This window comes from Nerophis lumbriciformis, linkage group LG21, assembly GCF_033978685.3.
Source record: "Nerophis lumbriciformis linkage group LG21, RoL_Nlum_v2.1, whole genome shotgun sequence".
NCBI lineage: Eukaryota > Metazoa > Chordata > Actinopteri > Syngnathiformes > Syngnathidae > Nerophis > Nerophis lumbriciformis.
The window spans coordinates 25,795,342-25,822,019 of NC_084568.2; the positions used below are offsets into that span (position 1 = coordinate 25,795,342).

At 43.1% G+C, this 26,678-nt stretch overlaps 1 protein-coding gene across 5 annotated transcripts in view; it reads left to right on the forward strand.

The window, feature by feature from the left end:
- The first annotated feature begins 4,171 nt into the window (after positions 1 to 4,171).
- The window catches only part of snx27b (sorting nexin 27b), a 59,290-nt gene continuing 36,783 nt past the window's right edge, over positions 4,172 to 26,678 (forward strand). For 3 of the 5 annotated variants that reach the window (XR_009817585.2, XR_009817586.2, XM_061982543.1), the window contains exon 1: positions 4,173 to 4,818. Coding sequence is in view for 3 of the 5 variants with exons in the window: in XM_061982543.1 (XP_061838527.1) it covers positions 4,484 to 4,818 (335 nt within the window). In the remaining 2 variants the exon portion in view is untranslated. Of the gene's footprint in view, positions 4,819 to 26,678 lie in introns of all 5 variants that reach the window. The other 2 variants (XM_072915583.1, XM_061982544.2) reach the window with 2 other exon arrangements.

The following is a 26,678-nucleotide window of genomic DNA, read 5'->3' on the forward strand; positions in this document are numbered from 1 at the left end:
GGAGCAACTTTCTCTTCCACCTGTCCATTTTGTCTCCAAGTGCCTGTAGAAATGTCTCTGAGACGCACAACGTCTCCCGGCCTCAGCATAGGCAGGTGTTTTGCTGTTCTATCATGCAGCTGTTTTTGCTTTGCTTTTTGTACTTCCTTAGCGTGTCTGACTTTGTGTGCGCCTTTGGGTGTCAGCAAATCCTCGTTGACTGGTAGGTTGGAGCGAATGCGCCTACCCATCAGCATTTGGGCTGGTGACAGTCCATTTTGTAGAGGTGCACTCCGGTAGATCAGTAAACTTTTCTGAAAGTCATCTTTGTCCTGTTATTTTTTAACAAGTTTTTTACTGTTTTTACAGAGCATTCTGCCAAGCCGTTGGACTTTGGATAAGTTGGACTTGACGTGGAGTGTTGAAACCCCCATTCCTTGGCAAAGGCAGCAAACTCACAACTAGAAAACTGGGGACCATTGTCAGAAAACAGTTCGCATGGAACACCATGTCTGGCGAAAACAGTCTTTAAATAACTGACAACTGCTTTGCTCGATGTTGACTGCAACGCTCCAATTTCCGGATAGTTTGAAAAGTAGTCTGTGACTACCACGTAGCTCCTTCCATCAAAGTCAAATAGATCAGTTCCTACTTTGTAGTACGGTCTGTGGGGCACTGGATGAGTCATCAGTGGCTCAGCTTGTTGTTTTGGCCTGTAAGTTCGGCAAACTCCACATGACGTTGTTGTTTGGCTAATATCCTGATTGATCCTTGGCCAGTACATTACTTCTCTAGCCCTCCTTTTACACTTGACTTCACCGAGGTGGCCTTCGTGTATCTTTTCGAGCATCTGTTTGCGCAGTGAGTACGGAATAACAAATTTGCTCCCTTTTAGCACAATGTCATCCACCACTGTGAGCTCAGCTCTACAATTCCAATAGTCTTGTATTTTCAAGGGGCAATCCTTTTTGTTGTCAGGCCATCCATTCTGTACTGTGCTCTTGAGTTCTTTCATAGTTTCATCTGCAATAGTCTCTCTCCGTATGTGTTCTGTTCTGTCTGCAGTCACCGGCAAAGATGTCACTACCATATCTACATATGCCTGTATCTCTGTGCTATTTTCACTGTCTGCAAGTTCTCTCTTATCCACTGCTCTAGACAATGTGTCAGCTGTGTACATATATTTTACTTGTGTATACATCATGTGCACGTCATATTTTTGCAGTCGAATTAGCATGCGCTGTATTCGTACTGGACAGTCATTCAATGGTTTGTTCATGATGGACACCAACGGTTTATGATCAGTTTCCACTTGAAACATCTGTCCATATACATATTGATGGAAACGCTCACATGCATACAAACTTGCTAACAGTTCTTTTTCAATTTGAGCATACCTGGTCTCGGCACTTGTCAGTGCTCTGGATGCATAGGCGACAGGTAGCCACTGCTCTTGATGTTGCTGCAGTAGCACTGCTCCCAGGCCGTACTGCGATGCATCTGCCGAGATCCTGGTGCTCTTCTCGGGGTCATAAAACTTTAACACAGGCTCCTGTATAAGAGTCTCTTTCAGTTTCAGAAAACATTGTTCTTTCTCGTGGGACCATATCCATTCATTCTTTTGTTCAAGAAGACTCCTGAGAGGTGCTGACTGTGTTGACAGTTGTGGGACAAACTTGGCAAGATAGGTGACCATCCCTAGGAAACGTCTGACCTCATCTTTGTTGGTTGGCCTTTCCATGTTGTTGATTGCTGAAGTTTTTCTCGGGTCTGGCTTCACGCCCTCTTCACTCACAACATCTCCCACAAAGGTAAGTGACTTCACTCCAAACTCACATTTTTCTTTGTTAAGTTTCAGGTTCACCTCCCTTGTCTTGTCTAGCACTTGTCTCAGTCTTTCGTCGTGTTCTTTTCGGGTTGAGCCCCACACTATGATATCATCCATCATTGTCTCAACTCCAGGTATGTGCTCAAAAATCATGTGAATGGTCTTATGATATACTTCAGGCGCTGACAAGATGCCGTATGGTAGACAAAGAAACCTGTACCTGCCCTCCGGGGTGTTAAATGTGCACAGTCTTGAACTCTCCTCGTCAAGCTTCATCTGCCAGAAACCTGATGAAGCATCTAATTTGCTGAACCATTTTGCTCCAGCAAATTGTGCCATGATCTCTTCCCTGGTTGGTAACTTGAAGTGCTCTCTTCTGATCGCTTTATTTAAGTCTCTTGGATCCAAGCATATTCTTAGGGCACCTGTTTTCTTTTGCACAACAACCAGCGAGCTGACCCATTCAGTTGGCTCATCTATTCTTTTAATGACTCCCAACTTTTCCATTCGTGCTAGCTCATCTTTCAGTTTTTCCCGCAGAGCAAATGGGACTTTCCTGCACGGGTGCACAACAGGAAACACATTTTTATCTACACATATTTTATGTAGTCCAGGTAGACATCCAAGTCCTTGAAAGCAGTCCTTATACTCTTCCATGAGTGTGTCCTGAGCATTTGTAGTTTCTTGAGATGTCACCACAAACACTCTTTTGACAAGATTGAGCTTTGTGCATGCACTGAGTCCCAGGATTGGTTGTACACTCATATCCACGATCAGTAGCTGTGCTCTCATTTGTCGACCCTTGTGTTTAAAAGTTGCAATACATCCGCCTTTAACAGGAACTCGTTCTCCAGTGTATCCACTTACTTTGGTTTTTACTGGATGGATTTTGCTCTTTACAGTCAGTGTTTTGTAATCTTCCAAAGATAGCAGGTTTACGTGAGCACCTGTATCTAACTTGAATGGTATTGTCGTCTGATTCACTGTGATTGGAACAATGCATTCTTCTTTTTCAATTGTGTATGCTTGCACCACATTGACAAGAAACTCCTTATCATCATCTTCTTCAACTGTGTGAACTTTCTGTCTTGAAGCTGATTTGCAACACTTTGTATAGTGATTGCTCCTTCCACAGTTGTTACATGTTTTTCCATATGCAGGACAATATTTTGGCTTGTGGCTGCCTCCACATTTACCACATTTAAATTCCACAGATTTGTCTTTTTGATCCTTTTGTTTGGTACACATTTTATTTTTCCATTGTTCTTTATGTATGGCATGCACTGTTGTTTCACCTCTCCGTAGCTCTTTTGCTTGAGCTCAGGTGGTCTCAGCTGCTCTACACATACTGACACACTTATCTAACGTAAGCCCAGTTTCTCGAAGCAGTCTTTCTCTCAGTGCATTATCCATTGTACCACAAACAATCCTATCTCTCACTAATGAGTCTCTCAGAGTGTCAAATTCACATGGTTTGCTTAGTGTATGAAGCTCTGCCATGTACTGATCAAAAGGTACTCCTTGCTTTTGGTCATGTGTGAAAAACTTATACCTCTCAAATGTCACATTTTGACGAGGCACAAAGTATTCTTCAAACTTTGTCATTAGCTGTTCCAAAGTCAAATTAGCTTCATCCAGCTGAAAGCTATTATATATGTCCAAAGCATCTTCTCCAATAACATGCAAAAGTATATGAGCTTTCAGCTTTTCATTATCACCTCCTGCTCCGCTTGCTGCTAAATATATATTAAATCTTTGCTTAAAACGCTTCCAGTTATCAGCAAGATTAGCAGTTAGTAGCATTGGGCTAGGTGGACTTAGCTTTTCCATGACTGCACTTTGGGGTAAGTTACCGGGACTCCACAGCTCTTTGTGTTGTTGGCTTTCCTCCAACTCGGGCACAAGATCCTCTTCTATTTGTTCAATTTGTCCCTTGTCCTCTGTGTCACTTTACCGCCGCTCATAGTCTTCACACACAGTAGCAAACTCCTCAGAAATGTGGCGTCCTTCGCACGTTTTCACTCACGCGACCAGAGACATCTTCCTTCCGCTCGTCTTTCGTGGTTCCCTCGTGGCAAACATTCCGTCCGACGCTGCTCACGGCCACTTCTGACACCATGTGTTGTCTGTCTATTAGTAAATAATGCAGACGAGGCGTGTTGTCTGAGTTCTAAACGTTTACTCATAAAGCGTGCTCATAACCACATTCTAGCTGCAGGCATCGCCACAGACCACCTTCCGGGCTTGCCGTGCATGCTCATCATTCCTGTTGCATGCTGGGTAGTGTAGTTCTTATATTCCCTGGCACATAACATCACAAGGGGTGTGCAGATTATTGACCCAGATATCAATACTGTCGTTACCGAGGGTAGTGTTAGTATTGAATCGATTTATTTTTCCCCTTGTCCTGTTTTATTCACATAACTTGGATATGTGTGATAATGAGTTTTGGGTCGACACAAAAACTTGCGGTATCACCCATCCCGTGCACTGAAGCGCAGTCTCGGGAATCCCCGGCTCCTCTCGGCATTTTCCGCCGCTCTTCGGCCAATAAACCAGCACAGCTGATTAGCCTGCTGCCGATTAGCATGCTGCTTCTCCCCAGCCCGCACCGCTCTGTCGCCTATTATCTCGTGTGTTCCTCGCCGCGGCGGATGGCACGGATGTGGTAAACAAATGGCAGATGTCGAGGGACAATTGGGGTGTCGTTCGTCGCTCACTCAACACTCGGCGAGTCACGGCACTGGGAGCGGCAATGTTACGCCGGACGCCGGCGGCGGCGGCGGCTTCCGGAGCCCAGGAAACGACGTCACTGCGGGACCGCGCCTCGTCCGAATTGTGAAGTCCGACTCGGGCTATGGCTTCAACGTGCGCGGCCAAGTCAGCGAAGGGGGCCAACTCCGAAGCATCAACGGGGAGCTGTACGCTCCGCTGCAGCATGTCAGCGCCGTCTTACCCGGGGGTGCCGCCGACAGAGCCGGCATATCAAAGGGGGACAGGATCCTTCAAGTGTAAGTGGATTTAATACTTTATTTTGTTAAAAGTGCAGCTTCAGTTGTGTTTACAGAGTCACGTGATGGCACCGGTGTGTGTGTGGATGAATGCAATGGTTGTACTGGCTTGTTGATAGAGGGCTCGTTTGTTCCCTGAAAGATTGAGGCATTATTCATTCAGCATTCGTGTCACACTTTAACCTTCTCCATCTTATTTACATCCATGCATCCTGCACTCTCATCAGCATCACTGCCTTTGACTTGCTACAACCATGGAGACCAGCTGATGTTAGCTTCTGTCACTATGGAGAGGAGCATGTGGGATCTGCATCAAGTGTGTGTGTGTGTGTGTGCAGTTAAGGTATGCAGGAAGACAGAAGCTGTTTGCTTCCTTCCCTGATTGGCTTTGCCCTGCCTAAGGCTCCTTCTTATTGGATGGCTGCTCTTTGCAGCTTTGTGTATGGATGTCCCACAGCTAGTAACCTGGCAGTTTGGTGACCCCATTATTTCTGTGTCTCATTCCTACTTTTCCCTTGCTAAAACACACATTTGGTAATGCCTTTTCGACTCATGCACAAACTGACTGGAGTGGTTCCGGTAGTATATGTTCATTTGTTTGTAGTGGTCCGTTGCAAGTAAATTTAGAACACCCCAAATATATTTGACACACGAGTTGGGCCCTCGCTCAGGTCCCTTCTACACTAAGGTTCCATCCATCCATCCATTGTCTACCGCTTATTCCCTTCGGGGTCGCGGGGGGCGCTGAAGCCTATCTCAGCTACAATCGGGCGGAAGGCGGTGTACACCCTGGACAAGTCGCCACCTCATCGCAGGGCCAACACAGATAGACAGACAACATTCACACTCACATTCACACACTAGGGCCAATTTTAGTGTTGCCAATCAACCTATCCCCAGGTGCATGTTTTTGGAGGTGGGAGGAAGCCGGAGTACCCGGAGGGAACCCACGCAGTCACGGGGAGAACATGCAAACTCCACACAGAAAGATCCCGAGCCTGGGATTGAACCCCAGACTACTCAGCACCTTCGTATTGTGAGGCAGACGCACTAACCCCTCTTCCACCATGCTGCCCCGGCTAAGGTTATCCAGGGTAAATCCCACCTAACCATATCCTTGTCCACACACACACAATGGTCGTTTAAGACCCTACCCCCCCTTCCTTCTTGAAAATGGCCTTGCAAATATATGTGTTGTCTTGTCTAATCATAAAAGATGCAGACGAGGCGTATTGGCAGAGTTCTTAAAGTTTACTCCACAAGCTAGGTGCTCATTAAAAACATCCCGCTGCCGGCATGGCTAAACGCGGCTACTGCGCATGCTCTTCACTACTGTGGCCTGCTGGGTAGTGGAGTTCTTATGTTACCTAGCTCATAACATCACAATATATATCTGCCTTAGGCCATCTAGAAGGCATTAATGACAACTCGTGATCCGATTGGCTATCGCAACTGTCTATCAACTGTATGTGCCCGTTCACTTACTGACGCCAACATTGTTGATTCTGACGGCTTCGGGCAGATTTGGTAAGCTAAGTGAATTCTGATTGGATACAAACTCCATACCCTAAAAACAACAGTGCTGGATGGAGCATTATAGGACATGAAGAGAGTATGAATACTTTTTAGATATTCAGGGAAAGTAAAAAAAAAAAAACTTTTATCTTTAATTATGATCATGATTTCTGGTTATGTTAGGCCAGCAGAGAAGGCCTTGGTGACCCTGACGGCACACCACTGGATTTGACACTATAGTTGGGCCCTCGCTCAGTTACTACGTTTACACTGCAGGCCAAAGTGGCCTAAATCAGATTTTTTTTTTTATCTGATTCTTTCCATCTGACTGTTTACACTGCATGGAAAATGTGATTTTCATCAGACTCCAGTATAAACGCACACAGGCCCCAATGTGGCCTCGACGTCACTTCCATGCACACTTCGATACAGTGAAAACAAAGGAAGTTGAGAGGGAGGAAGTCGCTACTACTACAAAATAAAATAAAAGTGGAAATACCTTAAAAATGAGTGGTTGTTTTTACATGTAAGTGAATTAAAGTAATATAATGTATGAACGGATGTATGTAGTTTAATATATTTGGGAGGGTTGTACGGTATAACGGTATTAGTATAGTACAGCAATACTAATTAATCATATTCGGTACTATACCGCCTCTAAAAAGTATCGGTCCCCTTCCCCCTCCCTTTTTTTAACGGGTATGACGGCGCGTCGTGGCATTGCTGGTTTTACGAGCAGACGAGCATGTTTGGCAACGCACAATCACGTAGTACTTACAAGCAGACACGCTTTATCTTGCCTCTGATTGGCCAGTCCGTAATGTTTTGCGCTAACCTTAGCCAATTGTGGCTCATCATATAAACACCAATTAATCATGATGGATTTTCTCCGTATGTATGGATGTTCTCATTCATCCAGGTCATTGTAATTTCTCCATATTTTTTGGGCCTGTTTTCGCAGTCCATTCTCTCTCTTTTTAAATTTGTAGCTTTGATGTTAGCTTTCTGGTTGAATTCAGGATATCATTTTTGGCGCCATTTATTAAGTAAACATTTTGAAAACAAATCTTGTTTACGGTTTTCTGGACAGTACAATGGTGATGCAACAGGGTAGTCACATTATTATTTGGAAAGGATTTACTAGTATTGACAATCTGCTCTGCATACTTTTAATATTAATATTTGAATATTAGTACTATTTGGTGTAATATTTGAATATTAGTACTATTTGGTGTCATTTTGAATTCCTTCGGTGGAGCATTGTGATATTTTGTCTGACTTATCTATTTTACATACAGTCCAAGTTAGGGTTGTACGATTCATCGGTACTAGTATAGTATCGCGGTACTAATGAATCGAAAACATATACATATAAACTATTATTTGCGCACTATTGACAAGCGATGCACCGAACATTTGGTTGTCTTAAAACCATATAAAATAAATAATCACTGATACTATATTTTTTATGACCTAATAAAAATAAGGAGCAGTAGAAAAATGAATGAAATGTAAACATTTTTATTTCAAATGTAACCTTCCTCTGATTATAATCCCCTCAGCTATCAAGTTAGAAAGTAAAAGAAATGTCAACACAAGCATGGAAAACACTCAAACAATGTTAACAAAATTGTGAAGTAGCACATTTAACAATTACCTCTTAAAATGAAAGTGCAAAACTATGGAAATATGTAAGAAATGTGTGATAAAGTGTAACAAAATAGTGCAAAGTGTTAAAAAAGGAAACATAGAGAAACCTGAGAAGAACTACTGTATTGGCTTTTCCAAGATTTCCCAGGTTTTAAACCAAAGACCGCGGGCTGAGCCAGGACAGGTGGTGCACTTTCAAACGCACTTCTGACTCCAATATAAGTTTCTCAAAAATAGATATGTTTGCAAAAAGGTCTTAATTTCATGTACATCCAAGCTGAACGAAAATACGTTTAACTGCATACAAAGCTATAAACAAAAAACTAAGGCTCAAGTGTTACGTTAGAAGTGGTCAAAAACTGTTTTCACCGCCAGTCGCTCAACCCGACATTTACCCAATCAATTTCACCTGTGCGCCCCTATATGCTCTTGTTACAGTTGCTGTAAATTACACAGAATGTAAATGACGGTTTCTAATTCAATAAATTAACTTGCAATATTTTCAAATATATTTTCATGGCAATTATAAAATAATAATAATTTAACTTAATATATGCAGTACTAGAGAAATATAAATAACACAAAAATGGCTACCACAACCATAATGAGAAAAATGTAAGTACAGTAGCACAGTAGGCCAAAGTATTCATCAAGCACTACCACAATGACCAACACCAAAGTGCAGTAGTGCAGTAGGCCCAAGCCATCTTTCAAAAAATGGCTACCACAACTACTCTGCAGGTTTAGTGCCGGGAACTTACGGCTGTGTAACATTTAATTTGGTTTGTTAATCTTATATAAGTATTGAAATAAATGTATGGTTTGCAGTAATCGTTTTAACTATTATTGGACCAAAATACTATTATTTTTTAATAGCACATTGTCATATTTTGTACTTTATTTTATTTATACATTCCTGCACTTCAGTTCCTACCTGTTGTTTTGATGTACCCGACGGAACAGATGAGAATTGAAAAGAAAAGAGGTTAACGCAGCTGAGGACTACGGTCCGTTCGAAAAAATACTGTCGAGGTGACGTTTCATGTTTTCATCCACAATTTCTTCGCTCTCTGCAGCAGTCATTTTTACTGCACTCCATGCAGAGAATAAGCAGCGAGTCAACAAGATGGCGCAACCAAACTTGATAGTTAATACTGTTAGCGTGTCACAGTGATCAGTGATCACTTCCTGCGTTGCTTGGTTACCAGAGAGCGAGTGCCTTTGTTCATGCAATCAACCTTGCCCCGTAACTTCAGGTTTCTTTTTACCAAAAAATATATACTTATCAAACACATTTTTATTGATGTTGATGACATGTTTATCACAATATAGCGGTATAGCTCGGTTGGTAGAGCGGCCGTGTCAGCAACTTGAGGGTTGCAGGTTCGATCCCCGCTTCCGCCATCCTAGTCACTGCTGTTGTGTCCTTGGGCAAGACACTTTACCCACCTGCTCCCAGTGCCACCCACACTGGTTTGAATGTAACTTAGATATTGGGTTTCACAATGTAAAGCGCTTTGAGTCACTTGAGAAAAAGCGCTATATAAAATGTAATTCACTTCACTTCACAATATATATTGATATCGTTTTATCAACGCAGCCCTAGATGGTACCGAATTCCGTACTTTTCTGGCACTGACTGAATCCCGCCGGTCTTCCCAATTTACGTGAAATCCAACAGTGCCATGTTATGGTCCCTGGGTTGCGTGTGACGTCATGTCCGGTTGCCGACTCTTTGCACTTTGACACATGGCGCTCAAAACGTAAACAGGCTCTACTTTTTCGAAAATAATACATTGGCTTTGCTATTGTCATGCTACTGATAAGGCTTACCGATTTGACATAGCAATTTCAACACCTCCAAATTTGTTAATGAAAACTACAACTAAAATGCACATTAGAATCAAACAGCTGGTACGTAATAAGTCCAATACGTACAGTACTAACACTTTTAGGGCGCAGTAAAAGACTACAACTGTAATTGAGACTCAGACATGTGATAATAAAACAAAATATAACAACTGGACAGCAGTTATTATAATCAGCTCATTTTTAAATAGTGCAATACAAAATGAAATTTTATTATCAAAAACAATTAATATTCATTAATACACACAAAAGTTCGAAAAATTGTACCGTTGAGTATTGGTATCGATTCCCAGGAAAGTTAAAATAAGATAATCCGTTATTTATCCCACAACGAGGAAATTTACAGCATTATAGCAGCAAAGGGCATAGATTGCAAATCAAAGAACTAAGTACACAAATTAAATTAAAATAAGGCTAAAAAAAAAATAAACACACACACATATATATATATATATATATATATATATATATATATGTATGTATATATATATATATATATATATATATATACACATACATACATACATACATACAAAAAAAACATTCACTAATTCGATTCAGTGTCTCATTTAGTCATCTGCTTTTAAATCTAGCATAAAATGTGACTAATCCATCCCAAAAAATTTTTTTGTACATTCATAGACATTTTTTATACTTAAACTGTGCTGCTCATCAGGCTGTTACAAAAACAAAATAACTATCATGTTTTTGTCCATTTAAAAGCAAGGACAGGCCAGTGCTGACCAAACAAGTATACTGTTTTATGAAAACAAAGGACAATAGAAATATCAGCAAAAAAACCAAACACTGAAGCTATCTAACTTCCTCAAAAAGAAACAAGCATTTTGTGATGATGTGTTTAGAAAGTTGCACACATGTAAATGATTGATTATTGATTAACTGCTGGCATTTTAGCAGGTTAATTATATTGGGATCCCAACTAATGAGATGCTTATATCTTCTTGTTGAGATGAAGAATTAATCCTAATCCTCACTCAGGTAAAAAACTAAATAAAATCGGTGGCCGCAAACGAGCGTCTTTGTGTCATTCTTGCTATCTCCGGGTATAAGTTAATTGTCAAAGTTGACAAACTTCTCAGTTTATGGCCACAACCTTATACTTGATGCGCCACGTCTGACTGTGCTAACAAATTAAATATTAAAAAAAAAAAGTACCTTACGCAAGCATAATTAGTTTAAAGCACTTATTGATACATGTACACAATTATTATGCTTTGACCTAAAATACTGGTCAAAATTGTCCAAAGATGTATTGCACTAAAAATGTGAGAGATTTTGCATTTAATTAACAAACATTTGATAAAAAAAATATTTGACACAAAAAGCACAGACTCTATGGTGGTAAAATAAGTGTTAAAGGTAAAAAAAAAGAAAAGACATTAAAGACAAAACGTAAAAAAATTAATTGTGTTGTTTTTTATATTGCTAATTTTTCTTTAAATGTATTGTTATTACTATTATTTTACTTGTTGTGGTTTGTTTGTTACTAATTTATATCAGTTTTTTAACTATTTAAAATTGAGTTTTAGTGGAACAAATACTTGTTTTCAAATTAATGAATAATCCTGTAATTAATCGTGATTACAATATCAATCCTAATAATCGTGATTATTATTTTTGCTGTAATTTTCCAGCCCTAAGACAAAGTAGGGGTACATGTACTTGGAATCAGATGTTTCCGTATGGAACTCTATGATATGGATAAAGTATTGGCTCATACACGTCCGTGGGACCACTGCGGTGTTCGTAATAACGTTAGATAATAACGGCGTTAGTAAGGTTACTTTTACTAATAACACATTATCTAATTAGTTACCTTTATGTATGTTAGCGATACACTTAATTTAACATGGCCCGCTTCTCTTGATGTGGTTGTATGTCAACTAGGGATGTCCCGATCCAGGTTTTTGCACTTCCGATCCGATACCGATATTGTGTTTGCACTTCCGATACGATACCGATACTGACCAATACCGATACTGACCGACACTGGCCTATCCGAGCATGTATTAAAGTTTAAAGTTATTTAGCCTACTTAGTTGTCAGAATCATGTTGAAAAGGGTTTTAGTACTCTTGATAACAACTAGCCAGCTGAATTAGGGGAGTTTGAATAATACACAATGGTTGGTAACAAGAAACTGACCTGTTTATTCAAGGATAAACACAAAATAGACAAAATTATACATGACAAAAAGAAATGGCATCATTGAAACTAGGGCTGGGCGATATGGCCTTTTTTTAATATTGCGATATTTTAAGGCCATATTGCGATACACGATATATATCTCGATATTTTGCCTTAGCCTTGAATGAACACTTGATGCATATAATCACAGCAGTATGATGAGTCTATGTGTTTTGATTGAGACTTTTATTAGTAGGTTGCACAGTGAAGTACATATTACGTACAATTGACCACTAAATGGTAACACCCGAATAAGTTTTTCAACTTGTTTAAGTCGGGGTCCACTTAAATTGATTCATGATACAGATATATACTATCAGATATATACTATGATCATAATACAGTCATCACACAAGATAATAACATTGAATTATTTACATTATTTATAATCCAGGGTGTGGAGGGGGGCGCCGGATGTAAGTGTCAAAAAGACAGCCAAAAGAGTTTGATATGAGAATAAATCTAAAGTTAAAATATAGGGTAGAAATGCACCCATTTGCAGGAAATGTAGTCTTGATTTTCAAAATTTTCTTTCAATTCATGTCTACATTAAAACATTCTTCTTCATACTGCATTAATATATGCTACTTTTAAACTTTCATGCAGAGAAGGAGATCACAACTAAAAAAATCACTAATTTTTTCATACGGTGTTGATGTGGAAATGTTTGCCTCGGCATTTTGATGGTGTGGGCATGTGGCACCGAATGGAGATAAGCGTCTCGACAGACGTTACAATATTTGAACAATGATGACGAAAACTGTTTTCTCTGTCGTGTCCGTGTGTCGAAAATTGTTATGCGCTTATTTTTTTATTTGATTTTGTGCGTGGCATATAATTGCTATGCGCAGAGGACGTTTGAGCAGTGCGTAATTGCGCAGGCGCGCACCTTAGAGTGAGCGTTGCTGGCACGGCTGCGCTAGCATCACAGCTAACGTTAACCATGCTGCTACCTCTCTGCTGGGAGAGAACGTATACGTATGTGACGTATGACGTGACAGTATGTGACGTGTGTCGTGACAGTATGTAACGTGTGTAAGAAGGTGCGCTTGCTGTCCGTGAGAGGGAGACACAGACAAGAGTGAGAAGAGCCTGTCGTGTAATGCCAGCAGCTAAAAGCAACTGCGTGAGAATCCACAGACCTGTGGATGTGTTGAAGGTGTGCTGGAAAATGCGGAACGGAAATTAGGGAGCAGCAGAAAAGTGGAATGTATTATTTAAATCGGTGCGTTGGAAAACACGGACCGGAGTTTTTTTTAAACTGGATCTGGATCGGCATTTTCCCATGCCTTGCCGATACGCATTTTTTGGCAAATATCGGCGGCCGATCCGATCCAAATATCGGATCGGGACATCCCTAATGTCAACATGACAATGTCAGAAGCACGGCAAGTTCAATGCAGGTTTTACTAATGATAGCAACGATAAACATCACCAACAACTTGATATCAAAAAGGAGGAAACATCACACAGCAAACAACACACTGTTAGTATACGCACACATACACACTACTAGGGATGTCCCGATCCAGGTTTTTGCACTTCCGATCCGATACTGATATTGTTTTTGCATTTCCGATCCGATACCGATACTGACCGATACCGATACTGACCGATACTGGCCTATCCGAGCATGTATTAAAGTTTAAAGTTATTTAGCCTACTTAGTTGTCAGAATCATGTTGAAAAGGGTTTTAGTACTCTTGATAACAACTAGCCAGCTGAATTAGGGGAGCTTGAATAATACACAATGGTTGGTAACAAGAAACTGACCTGTTTATTCAAGGATAAACACAAAATAGACAAAATTATACATGACAAACAGAAATGGCATCATTGAACTAGGACTGGGCGATATGGCCTCTTTTTAATATTGCGATATTTTAAGGCCATATTGCGATACACAATATACATCTCGATATTTTGCCTTAGCCTTGAATGAACACTTGATGCATATAATCACAGCAGTATGATGATTCTATGTGTTTTGATTGATTGATTGAGACTTTTATTAGTAGGTTGCACAGTGAAGTACATATTCCGTACAATTGACCACTAAATGGTAACACCCCAATAAGTTTTTCAACTTGTTTAAGACGGGGTCCACTTAAATTGATTCATGATACAGATATATACTATCAGATATATACTATCATCATAATACAGTCATCACACAAGATAATCACATTGAATTATTTACATTATTTATAATCCAGGGTGTGGAGGGGGGCGCCTGATGTAAGTGTCAAAAAGACAGCCAAAAGAGTTTGATATGAGAATAAATCTAAAGTTAAAATATAGGGTAGAAATGCACCCATTTGCAGGACATGTAGTCTTGATTTTCAAAATGTTCTTTCAAGGCTTGCATGTCTACATTCAAACATTCTTCTTCATACTGCATTAATATATGCTACTTTTAAACTTTCATGCAGAGAAGGAAATCACAACAAAAAAAATCACAAATTTTTTCATACGGTGTTGATGTGGAAATTTTTGCCATTTTGATGGTGTGGAGTCTGGATGTGTGTTTGATGGTGTGGAGTCTGGACGTGTGGCACCGAATGGAGATAAGCGTCTCGACAGATGTCACAATATTTGAACAATGATGACGAAAACTGTTGTCTCTGTCGTGTCCGTGTGTCGAAAATTGTTATGCGCTTATTTTTTTATTTGATTTTGTGCGTGGCATAGATTTGCCGTGCGCAGAGGACGCTTAAACAGTGCGCACATTAGCGGCTGCGCTAGCATCACAGCTAACGTTAGCCATGCCGCTACCTCGCTCTCTGCTGGGAGAGGACGTATACGTATGTGACGTATGACGTGACAGTATGTGAGGTATGACGTGACAGTATGTGACGTGTGTAAGAAGGTGCGCTCGCTGTCTGTGAGAGGGAGACACAGGAAAGAGTGAGAAGAGCCTGTCGTGTAATGCCAGCAGCTAAAAGCAACTGCGTGAGAATCCACAGACCTGTGGATGTGTTGAAGGTGTGCTGGAAAATGCGGAACGGAAATTAGGGAGCAGCAGAAAAGTGGAATGTATTATTTAAATCGGTGCGTTGGAAAACACGGACCGGAGTTTTTTTTAAACTGGATCTGGATCGGCATTTTCCCATGCCTTGCCGATACGCATTTTTTGGCAAATATCGGCGGCCGATCCGATCCAAATATCGGATCGGGACATCCCTAATGTCAACATGACAATGTCAGAAGCACGGCAAGTTCAATGCAGGTTTTACTAATGATAGCAATGATAAACATCACCAACAACTTGATATCAAAAAGGAGGAAACATCACACAGCAAACAACACACTGTTAGTATACGCACACATACACACTACTAGGGATGTCCCGATCCAGGTTTTTGCACTTCCGATCCGATACTGATATTGTTTTTGCATTTCCGATCCGATACCGATACTGACCGATACAGATACTGACCGATACTGGCCTATCCGAGCATGTATTAAAGTTTAAAGTTATTTAGCCTACTTAGTTGTCAGAATCATGTTGAAAAGGGTTTTAGTACTCTTGATAACAACTAGCCAGCTGAATTAGGGGAGCTTGAATTATACACAATGGTTGGTAACAAGAAACTGACCTGTTTATTCAAGGATAAACACAAAATAGACAAAATTATACATGACAAACAGAAAGGCATCATTGAACTAGGGCTGGGCGATATGGCCTCTTTTTAATATTGCGATATTTTAAGGCCATATTGCGATACACAATATACATCTCGATATTTTGCCTTAGCCTTGAATGAACACTTGATGCATATAATCACAGCAGTATGATGATTCTATGTGTTTTGATTGATTGATTGAGACTTTTATTAGTAGGTTGCACAGTGAAGTACATATTCCGTACAATTGACCACTAAATGGTAACACCCCAATAAGTTTTTCAACTTGTTTAAGACGGGGTCCACTTAAATTGATTCATGATACAGATATATACTATCAGATATATACTATCATCATAATACAGTCATCACACAAGATAATCACATTGAATTATTTACATTATTTATAATCCAGGGTGTGGAGGGGGGCGCTTGATGTAAGTGTCAAAAAGACAGCCAAAAGAGTTTGATATGAGAATAAATCTAAAGTTAAAATATAGGGTAGAAATGCACCCATTTGCAGGACATGTAGTCTTGATTTTCAAAATGTTCTTTCAAGGCTTGCATGTCTACATTAAAACATTCTTCTTCATACTGCATTAATATATGCTACTTTTAAACTTTCATGCAGAGAAAGAAATCACAACTAAAAAAATCACTAATTTTTTCATACGGTGTTGATGTGGAAATGTTTGCCATTTTGATGGTGTGGAGTCTGGATGTGTGTTTGATGGTGTGGAGTCTGGACGTGTGGCACCGAATGGAGATAAGCATCTCGACAGATGTCACAATATTTGAACAATGATGACGAAAACTGTTGTCTCTGTCGTGTCCGTGTGTCGAAAATTGTTATGCGCTTATTTTTTTATTTGATTTTGTGCGTGGCATAGATTTGCCGTGCGCAGAGGACGCTTAAACAGTGCGCACCTTAGCGGCTGCGCTAGCATCACAGCTAACGTTAGCCATGCCGCTACCTCGCTCTCTGCTGGGAGAGGACGTATACGTATGTGACGTATGACGTGACAGTATGTGAGGTATGACGTGACAGTATGTGACGTGTGTAAGAAGGTGCGCTCGCTGTCTGTGAGAGGGAGACACAGGAAAGAGTGAGAAGAGCCTGTCGTGTAATGCCAGCAGCTAAAAGCAACTGCGTGAGAGTTGTGGATGTGTTGAAGGTGTGCAGGAAAATGCGGAACGGAAATTACGGAGTAGCAGAAAAGTGGAATGTATTATTTAAATAGGTGCGTTGGAAAACACAGACCGGAGTTTTTTTTTAAACTGGATCTGGATCGGCATTTTCCCATGCCTTGCTGATACACAATTTTTGGCAAATATCGGCAGCCAATCCGATCCAAATATCGGATCCGGACATCCCTACACACTACTACTACAAGGGAATAATGAACAGCAGATCAATGATTGAAGTGACAAGCTTGCAATCCGGTTTGTGGGCAAGAAGATATGACAGCCATCAAAGGACATTCAATCTCTTTATTAACCAGAGGCAATGACACAATCCAGTGAAAAGATTCAACAGAGCTGCCGTCACTGCAGGCAAATTGCCGCTGCTAAGCTAACAAACACAGCTGAGCTAAAATGCTGCTGTTGATGCTATAAATTGGAAGTTATTTTTTTTAAAGTAACACATTAATTACTTTCCCTAGTAATTAATTACATTTATTAAAGAGTAATTCCGTTTTTTGGTCAAGTAACCAGTAACTATAATTATTTGTTTTTTAAAAATAATTTTCCGAACACTAGACCTTTGTGACTTATTTGAAATTGTTGAAGAATGCTACACAATGGGGCCTTTTGAGTTTTGCACTGAGTCATGAATAAGAAACAAAGAAACCCCTAAAAGGTAATCCTCAGCAAATGGAGACATCATTACCTTGTAAACGGCGATCAACTGACTACATGATGCAGTGGAAAAGACAAAAAGTGCTGAAGCTACTGGACCAAAAGTCACTATATCAGGTGCTTAAAGGGTCGTAAAGGTGCTGCCAAAATGCTAAGTCTGTGCTTTGCGATGTAACAAGTTTTTTTTTTTTGTCACTCCACCTGCAAGTTGCCTCACACGCTTCCTCTCCCCTTGCCTGGGTTACTCTGACTTTATTTTCCTATATCCCCACAGAGAGCTTGAATAAACTCAGCAGACCAAATACGACTGACACCAAATCAGCTGCCTGTCACAAGTTCCACTTAGAGCCATTTCCTGTTTGTCTGTGTTCCAGCTGACTATTGCAAAGTGTTTGCCTCCACACTATTATGAAACCCCAATACAAAACAGAACGATAGTAAAAAACGGTTTGTTGAGACTTTCTTAAGCATTTGAATGCGAATGTGCGTCCAAACCTTCAACAGGTACTGTATATACTAGTTTAGGAGGAAAGCATTGCACATGGAAACTTTTCCATTATCATAAAACCCACCATGTTTGAACTAAACATTTGAACATTCTTAGCTGTCACTTAAGTGTACAAAGAAGTTAATCCCTGTTGTTGGAAAAATATCAATACATTAAAACACTGTATTAAATGCGAATCTCCTTACTTGATGCAACTTAAGATGTAGATCAGTCTTCTATTAATAACCCCTGTTAAGGGCTTGTCCATGTTTAGCAAAAAAAGCCAAAGAAAAAGCAACATGTTGACACAGCTGCCTGAACACAGGTCCGACGGTGGTTTTGTGTGACTTTAACACACTGCTTCTCAAATATTATTTGTTACACCCCTTTCCAGTCCCCCCAGGAAGAACAAAACATTTTGCGCGCCCCACTCCACTCTCCATTGCACATATAAATAGTATCATTTGTCTATAAAATTGTTATAAGTACACATCTGCATAACATTGTATCCTTATTAACATTAAATAAAAAGAAAGACCTATAGATCATCTCATGGGGCGGCGTGCTTCGGTTGGGAGAGCAGCAATTTGAGGGTTCCAGATTAGATCCCCGCTTCCACCATCCTAGTCACTGCTGTTGTGTCCTTGTGCAAGACACTTTACCCACATGTTTTTAGTGTCACCCACACTGGTTTAAATGTAACTTGGATTTAATAATAAAATGTAAAGCGCTTTGAGTCACTAAAGAAAAGCGCTATATAAATATAATTCACTTCACTTCACAACAAAGAATACATTTATTAACAATATTATAGTAATCTGTAACAGAAAATATTTAAAGTGCATCAATTTGCCTGAAATTAAATAAAAGTATCATTATTACAGCTATAAATTTTTTTTGATTGACTTGAACCATTTTATGTGTTATGGTTTACTGAGAGGAGGTGACGGCAAACAGACACCAGGGGGCAGTATATACAATTATTTATTATATATATAGTCAAAATATATATATATATATATATATATATATATATATATATATATATATATGTATGTGTGGGGAAAAAAAATCACAAGACTATTTCATCTCTACAGGCCTGTTTCATGAGGGGGGTACCCTCAATCGTCAGGAGATTTTTTTCCCCACACATACATATATTGCGCTCTACTACGGTATCGAGCACTATTTTTTGGATAACCTTATTAAGACATATATATATATATATATATATATATATATATATATATATATATATATATATATATATATATATATACATATAAATAATAATAAACAATACTACTGAACTAAGGAAATGAAGTGTGAACTAGAATACAAGAGTGTGTGGTGTAAGACTATGTGTGTAGTTAGCTGAAGTGTGTTACCAAGTGTTGAAGAGAGCAAACGAGGCAGTCCATGGGGCAGGCAGGTGATCCGGGGCGAGAGAGAGGCGTCAAAGTCCAGGGGCACGCGAGGAGTCAAGGAAACGAAGGAGGCAGTCAAAATCCAGGGAAACGGAAGGTAAACACTGCGAAGGCACGGGAGAACAAACAAGGATGTCAGACACGAGGGAAAACACGCAGAGAGAGAGACAGAGAGAGATCATAAGCCTTACGGTACACCATGAGAAAACTAAGTTCCCGCGCCGATCCTTGGGTCCACTGGTCTTTTATACATCTCGCCCTCGTCAGTCCCAGGTGTGCAGGCTTGTCGCTGCGTGGGCGTGCTGCGTGGGCGTGCTGCGTGGGCGTGCTGCGCTCAGCGCGAGCAGGGGCGTGTCCGAGCGCGCTGTCAACGGCTCCTCCAAGTGCTCCCGCAGAGGAGGGAGAAGTAGACTGCGCGTGCGCCGTAACAGTATCCCCCCCTATGGACAGATTCCAGATGTCCAACATACTCACGAAACAAGGAAGGGTGGAGGGGAGAACTGGTGGTGGGTCGCCGGCCCCAGTGTCCCCGAATCCACCGAGGACGAGTCTGATGGCGGCGGCGAGAAGAACGCCGCTGAAGCCGGCGAGGCGGGCGACCAAGGGACGGCCACCATCTTGGCCGTCGGGAAGGCGGACGTGATTGGCGCCATGGTGCGTCCCGCCGGAAACGAGGATATGACGTCGTCGGCAGCGTGGAAGCGGCAGACATCGGCGGCGGCATGGAGGAAGACGTCATCGGCGAGGCAGGCGTGGAGGAAGACGTCATCGGCGGTGTGGAAGCGGCAGACGTCATCGGCGCCGTGGAAGCGGCAGACGTCATCGGCGCCGTGGAAGCGGCAGACGTCATCGGCGCCGTGGAAGCGGCAGACGTCATCGGCGTGGAAGCAGCGGACGTCAAAGGCGTGGAAGCAGCGGACGTCAAAGGCGTGGAAGCAGCGGACGTCAAAGCCGGAGACGAGGAGGGCAGCTGAGGAGCTGGCCGAGGTGCTGAAGTCGGCGGAGCAGGGCGAGGTGCTGGAGTCGGCGGAGCCGGCAGAGGTGCTGGAGTCGGCGGAGCCGGCCGAGGGGCAGAGGTCGAGGCCAGCCTGTGAGCTGGTGGAGACGTGGGGGCCAGCCTGGGAGCTGGTGGAGACGTGGGGGCCAGCCTGGGAGCTGGTGGAGACGTGGGGGCCAGCCTGGGAGCTGGTGCTAGCTCAGAGGCTAGCCTGGGGACTGGTGCTAGCTCGGTGACTAGCCGAGGGGTTGGTGCTAGCTCGGAGGCTAGCCGAGGGGCTGGTGCTAACTCTGATGCTAGCCGAGGGGCTGGTGCTAGCTCGGACGCTAGCCGAGGGGCTGGTGCTAGCTCGGACGCTAGCCGAGGGACAGGTGCTAGCTCGGACGATAGCCGAGGGGCTGGTGCTAGCTCGGACGCTAGCCGAGGGGCTGGTGCTAGCTCGGACGCTCGCCGAGGGACAGGTGCTAGCTCGGACGCTAGCCGAGGAACAGGTGCTAGCTCGGACGCTAGCCGAGGGACAGGTGCTAGCTCGGACGTTAGCCGAGGGACAGGTGCTAGCTCGGACGCTAGCTGAGGGACAGGTACTAGCTCGGACGCTAGCCGAGGGACAGGTGCTAGCTCGGACGCTAGCTCGGGACAAGTGCTAGCTCGGACGCTAGCTCGGGGACAAGTGCTGGTAGCGTGGTTGGTGGGTGCGGCCAGGCAAACTGAAAGATCGATGGTAGCGGTCTTGCTGGCCGCAGCTGTGCTACCTCACCAGCACGGCTGTCGGTACCATTCCCCCCCTCCAAAGGCGGATTCCAGACGCTTCCAGTAGACTGAGGAACAGACACTGAGGGTGGAAAGAGGGTGTCCAGGCGGCGAGAAAATTCCTCCTTGCTCACATCACTGCTAAACATGCCTTTCCACGACAGTTTGGCAGGACAAGACAACTCCTCCGGTGTGGAGCGAAAAAAAAAAAAAGACATGGTGAATGGGGCAAGAGGCAGAAAAAAAAAAAAAAATTGTCACAGGGGGCGGAACGAAAGTCACTAGGGGCGGGGCTAAGGAACTGTGCCGTCAGGTCCTTAATAATTTTGGCGGGAACTTACTGTTATGGTTTACTGAGAGGAGGTGACGGCAAACAGACACCAGGGGGCAGTATATACAATTATTTATTATATATATAGTCAATATATATATATATATATATATATATATATATATATATATATATATATATATATATATATATATATATATATATATATATATATATAAATAATAATAAACAATACTACTGAACTAAGGAAATGAAGTGTGAACTAGAATACAAGAGTGTGTGGTGTAAGACTATGTGTGTAGTTAGCTGAAGTGTGTTACCAAGTGTTGAAGAGAGCAAACGAGGCAGTCCATGGGGCAGGCAGGTGATCCGGGGCGAGAGAGAGGCGTCAAAGTCCAGGGGCACGCGAGGAGTCAAGGAAACGAAGGAGGCAGTCAAAATCCAGGGAAACGGAAGGTAAACACTGCGGAGGCACGGGAGAACAAACACGGATGTCAGACACGAGGGAAAACACGCAGAGAGAGAGACAGAGAGAGATCATAAGCCTTACGGTACACCATGAGAAAACTAAGTTCCCGCGCCGATCCTTGGGTCCACTGGTCTTTTATACATCTCGCCCTCATCAGTCCCAGGTGTGCAGGCTTGTCGCTGCGTGGGCGTGCTGCGCTCAGCGCGAGCAGGGGCGTGTCCGAGCGCGCTGTCAACGGCTCCTCCAAGTGCTCCCGCAGAGGAGGGAGAAGTAGACTGCGCGTGCGCCGTAACATTATGCCAAGCAATTTAATAAATACACTCAATAAATGATAATACATTCAAATTGATCAGCACCATTAACTTAGAAGCACAACAGTTAAGTCAGTGGTTCTCAAACTTTTTTTGTCATCCCCCACTTTGGACAAGGGGGAGTTTTCAAGCCCCACCTGCCCCCATCGCCCCAACAGAGCGCTAATGCCAAGCTTTAACATTTTCAAATTTATTGAACATCAAGTTGTATACATTCGAACTCAATAACATAAAATAACATTAAGTTCAATAATAAATAAAATAACTGTGCAGCTGTGGTATAACTTGCATCAAGTTCAATAATAAATAAAATAACTTCCATCAAGTTCAATAATAAATAAAACAAAAGTGTTATAACTTGCATCAAGTTCAATAATAAATCAAAAAAAGTGTTATAACTTGCATCACGTTCAATAATAAATAAAAAAAACTGTTATAACTTGCATCAAGTTCAATAATAAATCCAAAAAAGTGTTATAACTTGCATCACGTTCAGTAATAAATCAAAAAAGTGTTATAACTTGCATCAAGTTCAATAATAAATCAAATAAAAGTGTTATAACTTGCATCAAGTTCAATAATAAATCAAAAAAAGTGTTATAACTTGCATCAAGTTCAATAATAAAAAAAAGTGTTATAACTTGCATCAAGTTCAATAATAAATCCAATAACTTGCATCATGTTCAATAGTAAATCAAAAAAAGTGTTATAACTTGCATCAAGTTCAATAATAAATAAAACAAAAGTGTTATAACTTGCATCAAGTTCAATAATAAATCAAAAAAAGTGTTATAACTTGCATCAAGTTCAATAATAAATAAAACAAAAGCTCGGCCACCTCCGCCAAGTTCACGGCTAACCTCAGCCCAGGTGCTCCTGAAGACACCATCTGAACCTGCGGCTCGAAGGCTAGCATCTGAAACTGCTGCTCCTCGGCTAGCATCTGATCCGGCTGCTCCTCGGCCAGCGTCTAAACCTGCTGCTCCTCGGCTAGCGTCTGAACCTGTTGCTCCTCGGCTAGCGTCTGAACCTGCTGCTCCTCGGCTAGCGTCTGAACCTGCTGCTCCTCGGCTAGCGTCTGAACCTGCTGTTCCTCGGCTAGCATCTGAACCTGCTGTTCCCAGGCAAGCATCTGAACCTGCACCTCCCAGGCAAGCTCCAGTCGCTGCACCTCCCGGGCAAGCTCCAGTCGCTGCACCTCCCGGGCAAGCTCCAGTCGCTGCACCTCCCGGGCAAGCTCCAGTACCTGCACCTCCCGGGCAAGCTCCAGTCGCTGCACCTCCCGGGCAAGCTCCAGTCGCTGCACCTCCCGGGCAAGCTCCAGTACCTGCACCTCCCGGGCAAGCTCCAGTACCTGCACCTCCCGGGCAAGCTCCAGTCGCTGCACCTCCCGGGCAAGCTCCTGTCGCTGCACCTCCCGGGCAAGCTCCAGTCGCTGCAACTCCCGGGCAAGCTCCAGTCGCTGCACCTCCCGGGCAAGCTCCAGTCCCTGCACCAAGGCTAGCTCCAGTACCTGCTCCAAGGCTAGCTCCAGTACCTGCTCCAAGGCTAGCTCCAGTACCTGCTTCAGTACCGGCTCCAAGGCTAGCACCAGTCACCGCAGCTCCAAGGCAAGCACCAGTCGCCGCAGCTCCAAGGCTAGCACCAGTCGCCGCAGCTCCAAGGCTAGCACCAGTCGCCGCAGTTATCGCCTGGCTCGACGACGTCTGCCGCTTCCTCGTCTACGGCGGGCCTTCCCACGGGCCGCCACCTTCCTCCTCTACGGCATCGTCGTCCCAGCGACCTTGAGCTGTCCGGCTGCACAAGCAGCAATCAGGAGCCCGCACGCGGCTCTCTCAGAGGTCAATTCATGGACGTCTACGAATTGGGCGTAAAACTCTTAGGCTGCTGATGTTCTCGGGTCACTCACGTCCACCTCTTCGTTGGCCATGGATGTGGCCTTTCCGTGGTTGCCCGCCTCGCCAAGTGCAGCGGCGTTCAACACGTCGCCGCCACCAAAGTGTCCCCGCTGGTTGCGGGGACACTTTGCCTGGCGACCCACCACCAAGTCCTCCCTCCGGCCTCCCTTGACTCTTGAACTGTCTCTTAGATTTTGGGGTTTTATTTTTTCCAAGGGACATCTGGAATCTGTCCTTTTAAGGGGGGTACTGTTATGATCCGCTGCCCGGATCATAGTCTGTTAACGTTTTTCGAGTCACCTGTGTTTTCAGCACCTTTTGAGTTTGTGTGTTTATTTGCCATGACGGCAGATTACACTCACCGGCCTCTGGTTAGTGTTTGGGACGCTCACCTGTTGCCTGGGCACTAATCAAAGAGCTATTTAGTCTATGCCCTGGCCTCACTCGGCCTGGTGGTCTTGTTTGCTCCCATGCAACAAGTTACGCCCTCGTTTATGCGCCTAGTCTGTATTTTGATACTAGCATCTTTTGGCTACCCTTTTGTTTTCCGTGCCGTGGGCACCGCGCAGCATATTTCGTCTGCAAATAGAATCAATAATTTCTTCTCACCTGCAAGCCGCTTCCTGACATCCCTCTGCATCTTGAAAAGACGACCTCCGGCATCACAATGCCTCGCCAGCGTAGCAATTGTTTCACAATTTTCTGGGGTCCACTTTGGAAATTGTACAACCTGAGATGTGTTGGTCAATGGCGGCGCGGCTCTATGCACAGCTAAAATAGTAGTTACATTATTATTATTTATTCTTTATTTTTTGCGCGTACATACTTATGTACAATTAGTTTTTTTTAGTTTTTTATGTTTAATACATTTGTAAATTAAAAATATATATATTTTTTAAATTTTCATAATGGGGTATTTTCTGTAAACTATTGAGGACAAAAATAAAGTATTGCTTTTTGTAATAAGGCTGTAACATAACAAAATGGAAAAAGTTAGGTGCTGTAAATATTTTCCGGATGCACTGTATATGTATACGTATGTATGTATGTATGTATGTATGTATATATCGTATACATATATACTGTATATATAATGTGTGAGTGTATATATATATATATATATATATATATATATATAATGTGTATATATGTGTATGCATATATATATGTGTATATATGTGTATGCATATATATATATGTGTATGCATATATATATATATATATAAATGTATGCATTAGAGATGCGCGGTTTGCGGGCACAGCCGCGGAGTCCGCGGATTATCCGCGAATCGGGCGGATGAAATTTTAAAAAATTAGATTTTATCAGCGGGTCGGGTCGGGTCGGGTCGGGCGATTGAAATTTAAAAAAATTAGATTTTAAATAGATTCAGGCGGGTGGCAGTTAAACCAATTCGGAAATATATATACATAGTTAAATGTTGTTACCCACATACGAAAAACGAGCAGGCACCTGCAGCATATGCCACAACAGAAGAAAAAAAGAAAAAGAGATGGACACTTTTACGGAGCGGAGAAGGCCCCCGACGCCTCGCCGGGGTCCGGGACCGAGGCCCCTTCCCCCGAGAGGGCCCCACCGGGAGCCGTAGCTGAGGCGATCCGCGAGAAGGGCCCGACGCACGTCCAGGGTCACCACCGCGCCCACCGCACCGACACCCCGCCTCGTCCGCCTTCGCCGCGGCCGGCGTCACGCGCAGCAGGTAAGCAGCTTACCTGCCCGCCACCCCCGTGGCCGGGGGCTCGTAACAGGGGTCACTCCGCGCGCTCCGCCCGCGCAGCTTACCTGCCCGCCACCCCTGTTGCCGGGGGCGCGTAACAGGGGTCACTCCGCGCGCAGTGCGCTCACGAAAGGGGTGGGGCTCACCCTGGTTGATATAGACAGCAGCTAGGACGGTGGCCATGGAAGTTGGAACCCGCTAAGGAGTGTGTAACAACCCACCTGCCGAATCAACTAGCCCTGAAAATGGATGGCGCTGGAGCGTCGGGCCCATATACCCGGCCGTCGCCGGTAGCGAGACGCGCTTGGAGGTGCGCTCAGCGCGGCTCCCATATGATTGCGCACTGGTGTGCGTCTGGGTCGTGACAGCGTGGCACGCGAATGCTGCATTGGATCAGTCTCTTTTCTTTAACAGGCAAAAGCTTTATAACCTCACTAATGCCTTGCATCGTCTATATTAGATATATAACAACGGGCGGGTGCGGGCGGATGGCGGGCGGATGCGGTTCTGATCAAATGTTAGATCGGGTGGATTGCGGATGGTTGACGACTTTCTGATGCGGTTGCGGATGAAATAATTGCCTATCCGCGCATCTCTAGTATGCATATATACATATGTATATTTGCTAGGTCAGGAAAAAACATTGAGGCTATTTCATCCCTACATACCTGTTTCGCAGGTTTCCCTGCTCTTCAGGAGAGTTATTGAAGCGTCTGTGGTTGTTACATATATATAGGGTACATTACATGGGGGTGTGGCCATTGTT